Below are 16956 nucleotides of genomic sequence, written 5' to 3'. Positions count from 1 at the left end.
GAAAGCCCCCGTGGGCCACTTTTGGCCCCCAGGCCACAGGTTGGGAACCACTGCTTTAGCAGCTAGGAAGAGAGTTGAGAATGTTTTTTAGAGGCTTTTGCGGGAGGGTTTGGCAGCTGAGAGGAATGGCCATGTGATGCTCATCAGAGGATAGAAGGAAACTTTGATGTCTGCTTGGCACAGGGGGTAGCCGGAGGGCTCTGTGGTGGGCCAGAGGTCTGGCCATGGGATACCGGTGGAATTCAACAGCTGATTGTGGTGTTTTTCCAGCGGGAATCATGGAGAATAGTGCAGGCAGATCTGACAGTCAGGGTATGGGGTGTCAGATTAGGGGCCTAAACTGAGGGACCTCATGGTGGGTTTAGGAGGGCTAATCAGCGGTTGGGGGGGGTTGCTTGGTTGGCCCGCATGCTTTGCAATGGGCAGGTGTGTGTGTTGCGCGGTTGAGAGCAAGTAGGGTGCATTCTGATTGCTCATCTGCAGGGTTACAGGAGGGCTCAGCAATAGCAGGAGGGGTTGGGCTGGGAGCTGGGAATTCCAGTCTGGAGCGCTGTAAAGGTCGGACTCTGGCACCTCTCCAGAATTCCTGCCCAGCCTGCAAGCTGCCCGCAGGCCTTCCCTAGAGATCCACCTTCAGTCCTAAAACACTACTGTATCTTGCGTCTGAAGCATCAATATGCAGGGCCAGTTACACAGGGTGAGAGGGGAGAGACTGGTAGGTTTACATACCCCCAGGGAGCTCCAGGGCCTCTTCCCGCTAGCGCTGGCCCTTCCAAGGAGCAAAACACATCAGACAGAAAGACCAGAGCACTGTCACTGCTGCCACTCACTAGCTACTCCTTGTCCACCTTCCCCTCGGGTCTAACTTATCCCAGCCATTAACCTTACTCACCTCCCCTCAGATCCGCCGATGCTGCCAGGTAGGCAAAATTATCCAGGCTGATCACATCGATGATTGGACTCACCACTCGGGTATAATCCTGTAAGAAAAAAGGAGTGGGAGAACAATCAGGCCTCTCTTGGGGGGCTGGGAAAAGTCGAAGATATCAGCACCAGGAGGCTATGCACATAGCAACAGGGAAAAATAAATCAGCATATTACATTGCAACCCTCCATTACCTCCAGTCTGGCAGCTGGGTAACGAGTCCACAGCTGCGGCACACATCTACAGAAAGGGAAACTGTCAGCTCAGCTTCATATCTGTGACACAGGGGAATGGAACCAAGGGCCCTCTTGTAAACTCTCCTGGGTTTAGCACACAGGAGCGCTGGTAAGAACTGACTCTTTATTTCCTGACCCCCATCACATGACATGGGTCACCGTTTCAAAGGTTAGTATCTCTGTCAGATAGGTGGGAATCGGTATCCAGTATTCCTTTGATTTTTTTAAAACAAAAAAGCCAATAAAATAAAAAAATGTCGTATTACCAACCCAAAATGACCACATAGCCAATTAATAAAACACAAAGAGAGACACAGTATATACTCACTACAATTGACTAGTCTATGAGAATAATGAGACAGGTGTACAAATCATGAGTTTGTTTTTTTTAAACAACAACTCGTGGGTGCTTTTTATTTACCTTCTGGTTATTGAGCCTTCATGGAACACTCCTGTCACATTTCCAAACTCTTCTCCACAACCCTTGGGACTAGACATTTACTTTTTATTAAATGGAATCTGAGATTCTTGACTCCAAGAGCTGGGGCTTTAAGAAAAACACCAGCTATCCCCACATCCGTGATAAAATTGAGAGAGTCGGTAATGCTGGAGATATCTAGGCATCCATCGGTCACTACTATCTCTGAATCTCCCTGGCCTTCTGATCACATAACCACTTATTCTCAGAACGGTTCCTTCTGCCATGGCCTGTATTCAGATCTTGAACCTGGGTGTGCTGTTTGTTCAGCATCAGTGATGGAGTGGGCATTAATCTGCCAGGCCTCCTCTCAGGCCTCCTCTCAGCTAGAGATAAGCATGAACCAAACCCCCAGACAGCTACAAAATTTGGCACAAGTTTGGAATCTGAACCTGGACTTAGCGCTGAACATGGCAACTGATCCCTATATCTATAATGGGCTAAACCAAAATCCCAGCTCAGGCCAGCCCAGAACTCTAGAAAGTTTGGATCAGGGTCCAAAAACTTTGCAGCTCAGATCCATCCCTGCTAATAACTACTCAGTTCACTGTGCTGATGTTGCTGCTGCCAGGAGCTTGACTTTACGAGCAGAAAAGTAACGCAGACATTTATGGACTATTGAGATGGAGGATTTATTGAGCAGGCTTAAAAAGAAGCCTTCAGGTCACCAGTTCTAAGGTTTCACCTTCTTCCTTTCCTTGATACTAAACTGAACAGATAGACGAAATTTGCAGCAGTGCAAGTGCCTCTCACTCCTCTCCTGGTCCCCATTACTTCATCGGATCCTTTCTTCAGAGAAGGACAATGCCGTACTTGCAGGTGGCAGAGAGATCAGCCCCCTCTCCGCCCCCCTGCTCTTTCACTGCAAGTTTTTCAGCAGCACTATCACATCCTCCCTTCCGACCCCATGACAAATTCAAGGCAAGAGCCACCAACACTGCTGACTGACATTTCAGTCTATCTACCCTAGAGTTAATCCTTTCTCCAGTGAACCTCAGAAAGAACATCCCTGGGGGCACTTCATGTTGGGAAGGGGCTTTGTGTGCGGCAGCCGTTAATAGCAGGGGGGTTTCAGCAGTCCTGGGGTGGTGGGGAAGGCTCAGCAGTTGGAAGGGGGACTGTGGAGTGGGAGCAGCAGTGCATGCAGAGGTTGTGTGTATCGTGAGGGGATGGGAAGGCGGTATCCGGGAAGGTTAAAGTAGCTGCTAGTGGCACAAGGATTTTCACACATCTCCCCTCCCCGTCTATTAACCTCCCCTTCCCCACAACAGGAAAGTGCTGGGATCCTGCAGTAAATGTCCCTGTAACACACAGCAGGTGCCAGTTGCACTGGAGATTTTAGGCTCCATATTCCTCTTACAAACATCTGAGTTTGACAGGGAGACATTTGGGTGCTCGCCCTCGATGCTGCCGCTCACGATGTGCAAGGCGCTGTCTATCAGCTGCCTAGCAGGGATAGGAAAAATGAAGCTAGATCCTGGCGGGGGGGTTTTGTGGGACAAGAAAGGTGCGGGGCACGGAGGGGTCTCACCTCTTTCACTCTCTGAAGCATCGGCTGCAGCCACTCACTATTCACCTCACAGTGACTGTCCAGGAAGGTGAGAATCTCAGCTGTCGCCACCTCGGCCCCTCGCACTCGAGAGCGAATCAGCCCTAAGAAGAGGAACAGGCAGAGAAGGGGAAGACAGCAGAAAGGACAGAGAGTAAAAGGAAGGGGGATATTAAGGAGGGAAAGCACCAAACTGCTACCGCTTAGAGAAAATAAAAGAATTCTCCACTGCCTTACACCTTGTGTAGCCATTTACACTGGTGCAGGGGGCCTGATTCTCCAGGGCAAGCTGGACCCTTTACACTGCTCTAACAGTGTAAATGGGACAAAAAGGCCGCAGCTCTCCCCACCAGAGCAGGGAATACCCCTATCAGAGGGGCATCCCCAGATGGCATAGAGCGGGCTTAGCCAGGTCCATGCCATCACAGGAGTAGGTGACATGCTAGGGTCATAGGCTTTTTCTTTCTGTCCATCCCACTAACCCTCCAGTCTTGATTGCTGGAGCCTCTTCCTTCTCTTCAGCCTCCCTGAACTCACATCACGACACTGCCCTCCAGTCCATATGAAACACAGCTGCTACAGTCTTCTTCCTTGCCTGCCACTCTGCTCAATCAACCCCATCTCCTCCTTCAAATCCCTTCTCAAGACCCACTTGTGCTCTGACGGCTATAAGAAATCAGCCAGCACAAAAAGGCTAAGTGGAATGGCTGACTGCTAGGGAAAGGCAACATTTCGATTTGTATGTCTATTATATATATATATGAAATACTAGCTTTCCCCAATTGTGTGTGTGTGTGTGTGTGTGTGTGTGTGTGTGTGTGTGTGTGTGTGTGTGTGTGTGTGTGTGTGTGTGTGTGTGTGTGTGTGTGTGTGTGTGTGTGTGTGTGTGTGTGTGTGTGTGTGTGTGTGTGTGTGTGTAATGTATATTTGATTGTCTTCTTCTCTCCCATACGTCATATATTGTTTATCTTCTTAGATTGTACACTTCTCAGGTCAGGAACCATATCTACCTATATGTTCCTAGCACAGTGGGGTCCTGATCCTGACTGGGGACTCTGGGCACTATTGTAATGCAAATGTTTAAAACAATAATAAATGCCCTGCACCATGATAACCCAGGTTCTCTCTGCCAGAGCCTCCAGCCTGGGAAATAAAAGCTTCACCTTTATAGCAAGCATGAATTGTAGCCATGAGATCCAGCATCTAAGGGAGAGAAGGGCAGACGGGGTGACTTTGAAAGCAGATGGTACCTGCAAAGTTTGCCACACTCACCTTCTCGCCGGCTGTTGCGTAGGCACTTGACCTTTGGGATCTTGGTAAGGAGCTGGCAGTCCTCAGCTTAGAAAAGGAGAAAACATTTGGCACAACTGCATGAATTATTTGGCTTCAGTGGAGAGCTCCAATTAGCTGCTCTTATGTGTGTCCATGCAGGAGACGCTCTGCTTTCACTTAATATCACTTTAATCAACCTAATCAGCCTTAATCTCATTGTCTAAAGTGTACTCAGAAGAGCTCTGCTCGCCTGCCAGTCCTCTTCCCCGGCTGCTGAGCCAAAGCTCCCCAGAGGAGCTGAGCTGAAAGGCTGAGGCTACAGCTAGCTTGAGTTCAGCACTGCAGAAGAACAAAGGGGCATGTGGGGCAGGTGTAAAATTGGGAGCAGGAGTAAGGGAGGGACATCAGGGAGCAAGTGCAGCGAATCCGAGAGGCGAGGGATGAAAGAGACCTCTTCTATTCGGTGATCTAGTCCATTTCCCCCAGCCACTAGATCATGCAAGGTTGTTCCCTACAATCTGTTCTCTGGGATAGTTTTCAGCTTAGTTTTAATTAATCCAAGCCAGGGTGATTCAACCATCTTCCTTGGGGATACTGTTCCACTGTCTAATATAAGGATGTCCAGGGCAACACTGGCAACTTCCTGGGAGCCCACATCACACCTAATTTGCATTAAATGAAGTACAGAACACGGGGGTTACACATCCCACCATGCAGTGCCCCATCCCGCTCAGCTCATGGTGGAACAATGCATGCTGGGCCATGTAGTCTCAAACAGCCACAGCTCCATATGAAAGAGGAGATAAGCCACAGGCCTCCCTGTAGAACTCTGTGGGCTACATTTGGTCCACAGGCTACACTTTGGCAATTCCTGCTCTAACAGATATCACTGGGGCAAAAGTTAACATCACAAGCCCATTTCCCCTGATCCCTCATCCCTCTCTGCCTCCCTCCCCCCATGAGCAGCTCTTTCAACCCAGGCACTTTTCTATGTCTTGCAGAGCCCTTTGCTCATCATCACCATCCCACAGCTTCAGTGTTCTGGAGAGAAACACCAAGGCCACAGCCAAAGTGCTTCTCTTGGCATCTCTGCCAGGTTAGCAGCTTTTCCATTTTCAAGGGCACGCACAATCTGAAATATTGCTCTTGTGTGGGCAGTTTGGCAGCTGCAGTATCATTCACATGTAGCGGCAGGTGCTCCGGACCAAAAAACTACTGAGATATTGCTGGACATCTCTCACAAGGGAGAACTGTGTCCCAGCACTGGACAGGTCAATTTCAGGTGAACGCAAGAATCTCTTTTCAAGTTATTCCCCCCCCCCCCACCCCCACCCAGGAATGTAACAAGAGTGGGCCCAGAAATCCAGTTCAGGTAATCACCTCCTAGCTCTGACACTCACCTCGCTGTGTCCTTGAGAAAGCGAGACATAGAGGGCCAGATTTTCAGAAGAGCTTAGTGCCCACAACTGAAGACAGATTTATAGAGCGCTCAGCAACCACCTACACGCAGAGGCCATAGTTTCAAAGGTGCTCAGCACCCGAGAGCTACCATTGAGAATAACAGGCGTATTGGGGAGATGGACGCTTTTGATCATCCTGCCATTTATTTAGATGCCTCAATGGGAGTTTCTGGCTGAGCGCTTTTGAAAATCCAGCCTGAAGCTATTCAAGGCCAACGTCTGCCAAAGTGGCAGTTGAGTCTGGGTTTGACTTTTCAGGTGCCCAACGTGAGATACTTCGGCCCTGGTTTTCAGAGGTCCCCAGCCCCACAGCTCCCATTCCCTCTGAATGGAGCTGGGGGGTGCTCAGCACTTCCCAAACTCAGGCTCTTGGTGTCTCAAGTTGGCACCCAGGACTCAGGCACCCAAACTCAGTGGCCACTTTTTGAAAATTTCGGGCAAAGCTATTGATGTGTTTGTACGAGCTGCATTTTACATATAACTTCCTTTCCTCAGAGGGGCACGGCAGCCTTTCACTATAAAACCCGCTGAAGACTTAATCAATTATTATAATTAATATGGTGCTAGATTGTCCTTGGCCCTTGTGGAAGCCCCTTGCACCTCACCCCCATCATACAACAGCCAGGAACAAATGCAAGCCCTGTGCTTGGGGGAATGCATAGACAACTACCTCTTAGTGCCTTTAAGGAAACGAATTACCCCAAAAGTGGCATGAGGAGTCAGGACACAGCCACGAATCTGTGGAGCTGGCCAGGATCATGGAGCATACGCTCCCTCTTTGCACCAGGTTGCTGGAGGAGGTATTGTGCCTCTTGAAGCTAAATCTCACCCAGAACTAACCCCCAGGGATGCTCAGCTGTATGACACCCCCAGCATGTGCCCAGGGCAAAAGCCACAATCTGTCTGTAGAATATGAGAGCTTGCAGCAGTTCTCTGTGCTCTCTCTAATCCATGTAACCAGGCACTGCTGGCCTACACCACTCACCATTTAGATTTGGGCTACACAACCCATAAAATGGTGGTTAATGAGACCAGCCTGAGTACTCTGGCAATCTGGCCAGAACTGCCAAGCTCACACAAAGAGAAGAGTAAGCAGGAAAAGAATCAGGAGGAAAACATTCAGGAGGAAAACACAGCCTCTTTGCCATGAGTGGCAACTAAACGAGGTGCAGAAAAACCTCTCTCCTTTCCCTGTTCTTTCTTCTTTTGCCAACTGGCAAGTAAGCAAGAGAGAGAATCTTTGAGAAGGAGGGAAAGAGAATTAAGTGAGTGAAGGAGAAAATGAAAGAGAAATGCAAAAGAAAGAGAGGAAGGATTGATACTTACGATCTGAGCTGAAGTCATCCACTAAAATGATCTCTTGAATAAGATTGGCAGGGGTGCGGTTCATAATACTGCAGGAATCCAAGAAGGAAAGAAGGACCTCATCATTATTAAACAAAGGCTTTTGTTTGCACTGTCTGTAACCTGGGTGTGATGGACAAGAAACTGATTTTTATTTATTCTATGAATACTGCTATGTAATAATGGTACAAACACTGTCCATGACCTGCTCAATGAAGTAAACTTACTGTATAAGATAGTGGGTTATTAGAATTTCTTGTATGATTGTACTGATTTAACTTAATAAGGGGCTGCGGGAAGAGGAAACAAGAAAGCAACGCAATAGATCTAGATAGAGACACACCAGCACACACTTGAAAAGGATCCGGTCTCCAAGGAAAATGCAAACTTGTTTTGCCTAGCTAGCAGCCTGGAGACTGAAAGAGCACTAAAGAGTTAAGCAGTGCTTCTCAGGGAGAGAAGGGGGGTCACTGGTCAGCAGCTGTCTAGGAAGACAGGCTGACATGGAGAGATTCTTTGGAGAGAACCTAAACAAGTTACCCCAGCCCCCATCTAGGGAACAGTAAACCTTAGGGAAAATAAGCTTAATTTGAATGCTTTAAAATCGCCTCTGAAATTCTTTAGTTGAAAATAGCTAATACTTTGCTTTAAGAAGGCTGTTTGGTCACTGACTGGGTGCCGGGTCTGGACACAAGTCAGACCTGCTGAGGTAATTGCAGTGAGTATCAAGCGACTGCAACCCAGGGCCCAGCCTGAGTGTGAGTATCACATGATTCCATCCAGAGCTAGGCAATGGCTAGAGGTCTGAGACCAGGAGGGGTGCACTCAACAAGGTCAGGAGGAGTCAGAGGTGCAGCTAGCCCCGTACCTGTGATACTGGGCATCCCACTAGACGCTGCACTGCCTCTCTCCTCCCATACCTATAAGAGGTAAAGAGACCTGTTGAGGGTTATTTATTCTGTCGTACAATGACCTGGGCAGGACTGTTGCCTGCAGTACGTTTTCCAGTGCTTTGCCCAATGTACTATATATCCAAACACCCACACAATGGGACTTCCACCACCTCACTTGGGCAAGACTATTCCACTGCCCAATGGGTTTAACTGTCACTTACCTTTTCCTGATATTCAGCCCAAATGGTCCCATTCTTAATTTCACCCCATTGCTTGCCTGCAGCCCCCAACATTCCCTCAATCCCTCACTCACCACTCCCAGGACCTTCCTGGCCACTCATTGACACCCCCCACTGGCTCAGCACTCCATTCCCCTCTTGGGCTAGGGCAGCTCCTCCCAGCCAACGCTGGCTCCCATCACCCATCTGCAGTCACATGGTATGGATCAACTTTGAGTGACCATGTGACCTGGCACACGGGGTTATAACACTACTCAGGCTTGGAGTATCATGATGGAGGGGCACCTGGGCCACACCGGAGTGGCACTGTGACCCCACTGTCAAGTGGCAACACCACTCACTCAAATTTGGCCCGGCCACCCCCATCCTGACTAAATCTGAGCAGTGCTAGAAGGGCGGTGGGGCCAAAGTTGAGTGAGTAGCGTTGCAGCCCCATGTGCAGGGAAAGTGCTGGAGCAACCAGCTGTCTGGTTGGCCCTCCAAAACCTCATGGGCCCTGGTGCGACTGCACCATCGTAACCCCCTCATGCTGAGCTCCAACTCCACCACCCAAATAAGGCTGTGGGGGCAATTTGGAGGGCTCTCTCCAAAGTCTACATTAGTTTATGGGATTTCAGTATTATTGCAGGATTGATTAATTACTTGTTTATTTGATATCCTTAACTCCTTTGTCTGTTCCCTTACCCTTCTTTAAGTTTACCTGGAAATAAAGTTTTAGTATCTTTCTTTGTTGGTTCTGAATTCCCTGTCATATATTATAACATTCCAGGTGGTTATTATTTGCATTATCATAGCACATAGGAGACCGACCCCATCCAGCCACTAGATGGCAGCACTGTGCACAAGCAACACAGGACCAATGTCCTAGAGCATGTCACCAATCCCCTGCAGATGGAGGAATGAGGGGCAATGCCTGGCTTGGAGATCAGGGTAGCTGCGGTATCATTTAGCCATTGTTGTTCGGTGCAGATGTACGAATTTACCAAAGTTCTTTTACTATGTTTTCCTAAGCCATTCCCTCACACCATGATAATAATGTCTGCAGTTCTTTGATCACTCTCTAACCTGTCAATATCTTTCTGTATGGAAGTGTTGAGAACTCTCTGGCTTTCCAAAGTCCCTCCCATCTGTTCAAAATGCAGCTGCTAAAATGATCTTCCACAACGGCCAATCCAACCTCATCACTCCCCTCTTCAAATCGCTCCCCTGGCACCCCCTGACTCCCCACAGCCAGTTCAAACTTCTCACCCTCACTTCCAAGCCCCAGCGCAGCGCCATTCTGATCTACATTCTGAGTCTCATTCCTTAGGTCTCCCTTTACTTGCTTTTCTCTGTCAACAATGGGGGACCTCACCAACCGCTTTGCTTCCTCTTCCTACTCCCACCTTTCTGCTTTCTTCCAAAATGTCCCATAAGCATGGAACCAACTCCCAGTCTTCAATGGGACTATTCACGTGCTTAAAGTTAAGGCACCTACTCAAGTATCTTCCTGGATCAGGGCGATAAAGAGGAGAGGAGTGTGAGATTATTATTAAACCATCACCACATCTAGCTAACAGAGCCTAATGTTGCACTGGCTTTTTTTACTGCTATCTCACGCTGCAAACACATAACTGCTTTGCTGTTCACTATCTCATCCCACTCTATTTAAGAGTTGTTTCCACATGCCTGCCCATGAATATTTGTGTTTCAGTTTATATTTCCCTAGATGTCTCAGCCTGCATTTTTCCAAGCTAGATTTCATTTATTACATCTGGTTCACATTTCAACGCTCTCTGGATCCCTTAGCATTACTTTTCTGTTTTCACTGGTGATTGCGACTCCTCCTAAATCACTGTCCTTTGCAAGTTTCATATGCAGGACCGGCCTATGCTTTGTGTAGTAATTCACACCTGTGCAAAGTGAGTATAAAATGCACTCAAATCAAAATGGTACCATTTTGTACCCCCTCTTCATAGATGTCAGCGACCACAAACCAAAAGGCAGAGGAGAACCAGGCCCAAGCAGTTTACCAGTTTGTTAGAGAAAACATTTAACAAGACTGGTCTAATCCCACCTACCATCTAAATCTTCCTTTCTCTTTTACTGTGTATGCCATTCCCTGATCCTCTCTGCTGAAATCTTTGTCTTTGCCTTCTCCTTTCGCCTTTACTATTACAACTTCCACAATTGTTTTGTCCGCAAGTTCCAAATCTCCAGACTCCAACATGTGCGAAACGAAAAAAACACATCAATTCCTTTTTCATCAACACTTCCGCTCATTTCCCCATTCAAGGGACTGTGGTCTAGTGAGCACAGGGCTGGGAGCCAGGAATTCCTGAGTTCTAATTTCAGTTCTGCACCTAACCTATTGTGTGGCCTCCGGCAAGACACTTAACTTCTCTGTGCCTAATTTTCTCAATCTTCAAAATGGGGATTATAACACTTCCAATATTTCCCCTGTGTAGAGAACAGGAGTAACATTTCTCTTCCTCACAAGAGTGCCATGAAAATTAGTTAATGTTAATTCAGATGTAAGGTGCTATAAAAGAGCTAAGCGTTATTACTAGTCCAAAATCCCGATCAAAATTTCCCTCTGTGTCTGAAACATGGACCAACTTCTGTCTGTTCCCCCCTCAGATGCATGTCTTGTCTCTCTACTCATCTCATTGTTCCCTCTGTTGAATCAGCATCAGCATCCCCTCTCTCTGCCTCATCATGGAAGCATCAGCAATACCGATGTGACAGTCTTCTCCTCTGCAGATCTGAGCATCTATATAATCCTCCTCCTTATCTCTCTCTGGCTCACAGACTCTCCATTTCATTTCAGATCTCACCAGAAGACACATCCATTTCCTCCTTTGCTCTGAATTTCAATCTTTACCTACCCTTATTTATTTAACTTGCCAAAGCATGTTGGGCTGCAGTTTGTCTGAAAGGTGCAGCACAAAATTAATTTGTATCAATCATACAGCATTGTTCCCACCAGAATTTACACAATCACTTTGCATGGATACTCAACTGCTGACAGCCCTATTGTCTTGCAGTGCAAACACCCCCCCACACATCTGAATTCACAGAGGAATGGTATCAACACACCCTAAAAATCAGTAAATAAAAACCAGACAGCACAGCTGTAGTTTTCCCTCCATATAAGGCCTCATCATGCCAGCAGAAGTGGCCAGCAGAGCAGAAACTGGTAATGTCACTTAATGACTAGCAAGGCAGAGATACCAAGCAGCCAAACAGTCCACGAGTGACAGCCATCTCCTGCAGAGCAAGGGGTGCCAAGCAGACCAGTGGTTCGTGAGCGACAGATAGCTCCTGCACATCAAAGGATGCCAGCAAGCAAGCTGTTTGAGATGCTGCTTTAATAGCTGCTGGCATCCAGGCTATTTCTAATTCTTTCAGCATTCCTGCTCTCATTTAGTCTCTTGCTTGGTCTCTTTATCCAGGCATCAGAATTTATATCTTCCTCTACAGCTACCTCTAAGCTGAAGACAAATCCTGGGGGTCTAAACATGTTGCACTCCTTGAGCCAGCAGCATTTGCCTGCTAAGCAAATCACAAGGTCATAGACATAGCGGTCTCCTCTATGCTAGGGAACTTTAGGAAGAAATTCCCTCCAGCAGTACCATGGATTCACAGGAATCTGTGTTAATGCTGATGGGATCCCTAGTGTAGACAATTTTAACCAATGTGGTAAAAATGCATCGGGCTGTGGGAGTCTTGTCTACAGTAGGGCTCCCACCCATCCTATCACAGGCTCAGCTGAACTCGTGGTATCACCCTTGTGTAGTTCTTCTTAAAATTCCCTACTGGAAAGCTGAAATGTTCAAAAGTGCCACCATTTTGGATGCTCAACTTGAGATACCTGGGACCTGGTTTTCAGAGGTTTTGAGCATCCACAGCTCCCATGGACTTCAACTATTGGTGCAGGTTCTCAGCACCTCTGAAAATCAGGTCCCAAATGACAAGTTGGGTACCCCAAACCAATGGCTGCTTTTGAAAATTTTATCCTTATTGTCACTCATTTTTATCAATTGTTCTCCTTCATCCCCAATTCCTCGTTCAGCATCCCCAAAGTGCAAATAAAACCACTTACGGTCTGTCTAGGAAAAAAATAAGTACTCTGTTATAACCATGTAATTACACAGAACTTTCAACAGGTGCTCCTTAATTGGTTCATTCTGATTAGTGAACTAACCAGTCACGCCCTAGTTATCATGCTGGACCTAACATATGGGCTGCGGTTTTAGACATAAAGCTGTTCTGGAAGCCTGACCAGTCACCACATAAAAAGCAGCTGGTTCAGTTTTATGCCTCCCCTTGCTTAATATCACTGTGGTCCTCTGCAGACCCACAATAAGCAAACAAACAGACTAGACAAGTCCCTTTCCTACTTGATATATCCCAAAATGCTTTACCACAACTACACAGTTGTGGGTGCACTGACTGGGTAGGTGAACTCAGCAGCAATTATATGCACGGCAATAACTCATGCCCAGACTGGCCCATTCGGACCAGTTTTGCTGTGAGACTGGACACTGGGATTATTTTAGACTCCTTGAAAGCACCCTGGAATCTTTAACTTCCTCCTGGAAACCTAGAACATCCACTAGACATGAGCACAGAAAGGAACCTCAGCTTAATGTCCCTGAAGGATGGTTCCTCTAACAGAGCAGCCAAGTCTTAAACCCCATCACTGTGGTCCAGGACTTGGAACCATGATGACTGTTTGACCAAGAGACAATACAAAATGTCCCCTTTGCATCTGGCAAGCAGTGGGTTAACATTAGCTTGTATACCACTGCAAATGCTGCCAGGACTGGAACCTAGTCTTCCGATTCTCCTCTCACACTAATGTAAATCACGAGTAGCTTGACGGATTGGAGTCAGTGAAGTTATAGCAGTGTGGAACTGATGGAGATGAGAATTAATCAGATGCTGTGGCTACAACCAAGCTGGTGGTCAAGCCTCATTTGTCAGCAGAAGCTCTCTGAGGAAATGCAATAAGCTTCCATGAGAGGCAGGAGAGCACTTCATGAACAACAGCAAGGTGGAGCTGGAAGTTTGAGTACAGCGAATGAGTCATCTCCCTTTGGAGGGCTTCATTTGGACCTTGGGGTTCTAAGAGGCCTGAGAGTGCTGTGTGGGTTTTGGATCCTGGGCCTCAGCAGACCTAGCCTGATTATGCATTTGCAAGTCTGGTGTCTGGGAAGCCTTATGATCAACTAATTAATCCACTTCACCTCCCAGGGACCTGAATTAAAACCATCTTGGTAGTAGGTTCCCTTCGTTCTAGCTGTCTTCTCCACATTCTAACTGTCACAACTTCTAGCCATCTACCTTTCTGTCTTACATTTTTCTTGAGATGTCACACCATGGATTGTAAGCACCTAAGCAGCTAGCCTGATCTACAACATAATCAGCAGAATTCCAGTGCGGTTGCCCTAGAAGCAGTGTTATGTCAATCAAATATGTTCATTTTCTTAACAATGACTCCATACAACTCATTTTATGGTTCAAATCAAAAGGAAACAAGAGGTAAAAAGGAAAACATGTGTTAAAGCAACACCCACAGGCCTCTGGAAACCAAGGGGCCCCAAACTGGGAAGAGACTTCGAAAGCCAGCCTCTGTCCATGAGGCCAGCTCCAACACACTTGAAAGAGTCTGTTACTTATTCACAAGGCAAACTTATGCAAGCCCCCAGGACCCAATGGGGGGAGAACCAGTGCCAATGAATGCTGCATTCCTGCTAAAGGTACCCTCAAGCTCAACCTTCCAGCTGAGCTGTTCTTTCTCTTTGCTCAGCCTCCACGGGAGCGGGAGGCTTTTCCCTGACCTGGTTGTCAGCTTCAGGGAGCCTCTGAGTGAGTATTTGGTATCTCAGAGAGGGTAGAGGGCTCTGGAAAAATAAAGGTAGCAAGCCTGTCAGGGCTCTGCAGCAGGGAGAGGGATTTGGGGTAAGGAAAGGAGCTGCTGAAACTATTTCTTTGCTGTATGAATAGCAGTAAATATTTTCATGCTCCCACCTGCTTGGGGCTACTCCCACACTCAGAGCCATGCACCTGTCTGCTTTTGGCTACCACTGTGGCTGAGAGCCACTTTCTAGAAAGTCACACCCACTGGCTGGCTGGGGTGCTTCTGGTTGGCAGGGCCTGTGCACACAAGCCTAGCCAGGGATTTGTCATGGACTCGGCTACTGTTCCACCAGTGAGTGATTCTGAGTGTGGTATCTGGCAACAGGGCCCACTCTCCCTCAGACTCTAACGCCATCGCCTTTCACGCCACACAATCACAGACATGCTGTCTGTGCCCCTCACTGCATTCATGAAACAGACTCCTGCTGCACCCCTGTGTTAACAGTCACTATAGTATATGACCCAGCTAGGACCTAACTGCTGATTCCTCCCTATAAGACGAACCCCCTCACCCCCCAACTCCTTTATCTCTCTCCTGACAGCACCTCAAACAGCCTGTTTTCCTTCCAGCTTCCCTTCCCCTCCCTGCCTGACTGCCCCTGGAAAGCTTCTTCCACAGTGTTTGTGGGCCTAACCTAAACAGCCTCCTCTCTGCTGCTAACAATTCCCTCAAACTCCCTGTCTAACTGCCCCCCGACACACACCATTCCTTGCATGACCCTTGCAGACACGTTCTCACCCTGGCCAGCCCCCTGTCCTCCTGCTGGTTGCTGAGCTCATGGTCCGATGAAAAAGCACCTGGAGGAGGGCCCGTTGCATTTGGGGACTTTCCACCCTGCCTCCTTACTGCCAGAAGCCATCTCAGATCCCTGGACTGACACCCAAATAGTTCCCTGAGGGCTGAGAACCGTTTCTCCCACTGGTTCTTACCTCTTCACCGTGCGCAGCAGGGTGGAGCGAGCCTCGTTGTGAAAGGTGATGATGATGCTAGTTGCTGGCAGGTCTGCATCATAGCGCACAGCGGCACATCTGAAACACGGCGGGGGCAAACATTCAAACCAGATACAATACATGGCAGCTGTTTGTGTGAGACGCCTGCCATTTCCAAAAGAAAAGCAGCCCAGTGAGGCACAGCTGCTGCAACCGGTGCTGAGCTCAATGGGGTTAAGAGGAACAATATGATAAAAATTCACTCACTATTGAAAAGAAAGGGGGCTCCAGGTACTGGGGGAATGGGGCTTGATGGGGTGGGAGTCCGAGTGTGGGGGGCTCATCAGGGTGGTCCAGATGTAGGAGGGGTGGCACTCTTTGAGGTGGGGGTTCAGGTGCAGGGGGCTTGGTGGAGGGGTTGGGGTGCATGGGGGTGAGGCTCGGTGGGGGTTCTGGGTATGGAGAGTCCGGATGCACAGGGGTTAGGCAGATGGGGGAGCAGCTCCCCATATAATGACCCCTCCCCCTGCAGCTGAGGAGCGATGGAGGCAGGAAGCGGGACAAGAGTACAGAGCTTCCTGCAGCCAGGGAAGGTTTCTGAGGTGGGTCTGACCTGGCCACAGCCACTCCTTGCAGGAGAACAGAAAGTCCCATCCTCTCCTGCCCCCAGCCTAGCTGGGATTAGCAGCTGAGCCCGGCACAGGATAGGAGCCACTGGCCGGGATATCCCCAGCCCTGCCCCCACCTCCAGGTGATTTATCTCTCCACTGGCTGCTCCAGGTGCCTGAAAAGACATGCCTGCATTTCTGGGGAGGGATGCGTGACCGCTCTTGCAGCTTCCCTTTGCTTCCCCATCAGAAAGTCATTTTTCTGTGGGAAAGCAAAGAAATCTGCGGGGGACATGAATTCTGCATGTGCGCAGTGGTGCAGAATTCCCCCAGGAATAATTTGGGGCGGCAAGTTATGTACCTCTTATTTCTATTAAAGAAACAATGGATTTTATATAAATTTGTATTGTTCACGAGAGGACTGGGCTGGACAGTATAGGACATATGCTTCTGGGGAAAAATCTAGGACTGGGAGTGTGTTGGAGTCACCCTGCCATATAACTGAGACTGGTAAAAGCTAATGTGCGGCTGGCTGGCTCCAAGCACACACACAGACATAGCTGGGCATGACATGCATGCTGGATGCTATTTGTGAGCAGTTCAGCCTGGAGGCTACAGCAGCAAAGCATTGTAAAGGGCACCCCACGTTAGAGGGCAGAGGTGCCATAGCTACTTATTAGTCTGGATTGTATCCTGATATGTCACAGTATCTACACAGCATAGTTGGGAGGTTTCAATGGTTAGAGTTTGTAAAGCACTCTGAGATTCTTGAATGCCAGAATCTACAGCAGGGAAGGCACCGTCATCATTATTTGTTAAAAGATCTGTCCATGGCCAATAGCTTCTCTTTCAATCATTAATATCTCTGCTTGGCAATGGAAAATGATTGCCCCATCCTATAAGGAGAATACCAGGATCAAGATATTTAGTGAGACAGAATGTTGCCAAATGGAAGGCTGTATTGAAATTGGAGTTTTCTTTACTAGAAGCCAGCATAAAATCTGAAACCACACAAAAATTCTAGGGGATGAGGAGGTTTAAATTTCTTTGAATGAAAAACACTCTGACAACTGACTTTACTGACACACAAATCCATTCACTCACTCAGAGCCAAGATT

The 16956-nt window shown here is 48.0% G+C and overlaps 1 protein-coding gene across 1 annotated transcript in view; it reads right to left on the bottom strand.

The window, feature by feature from the left end:
* Positions 1 to 16956, bottom strand: part of GALNT16 (polypeptide N-acetylgalactosaminyltransferase 16) — a 106718-nt gene that overhangs the window by 28046 nt on the left and 61716 nt on the right. The window contains exons 3-7 of the mRNA XM_067558132.1: positions 15231 to 15329; positions 7247 to 7314; positions 4461 to 4526; positions 3171 to 3292; positions 893 to 980 (exon numbers count right to left, since the gene is read on the bottom strand). Coding sequence (XP_067414233.1) covers positions 893 to 980; positions 3171 to 3292; positions 4461 to 4526; positions 7247 to 7314; positions 15231 to 15329 — 443 coding nt within the window. The remainder of the gene's footprint in view (positions 1 to 892; positions 981 to 3170; positions 3293 to 4460; positions 4527 to 7246; positions 7315 to 15230; positions 15330 to 16956) is intronic.

Source organism: Emydura macquarii, unplaced genomic scaffold (assembly GCF_026122565.2).
Source record: "Emydura macquarii macquarii isolate MOO-44397 ecotype Brisbane River unplaced genomic scaffold, CSIRO-AGI_Emac_v2 contig_1876, whole genome shotgun sequence".
Lineage (NCBI taxonomy): Eukaryota > Metazoa > Chordata > Testudines > Chelidae > Emydura > Emydura macquarii.
This window is presented reverse-complemented; position numbering and strand designations above follow the sequence as displayed.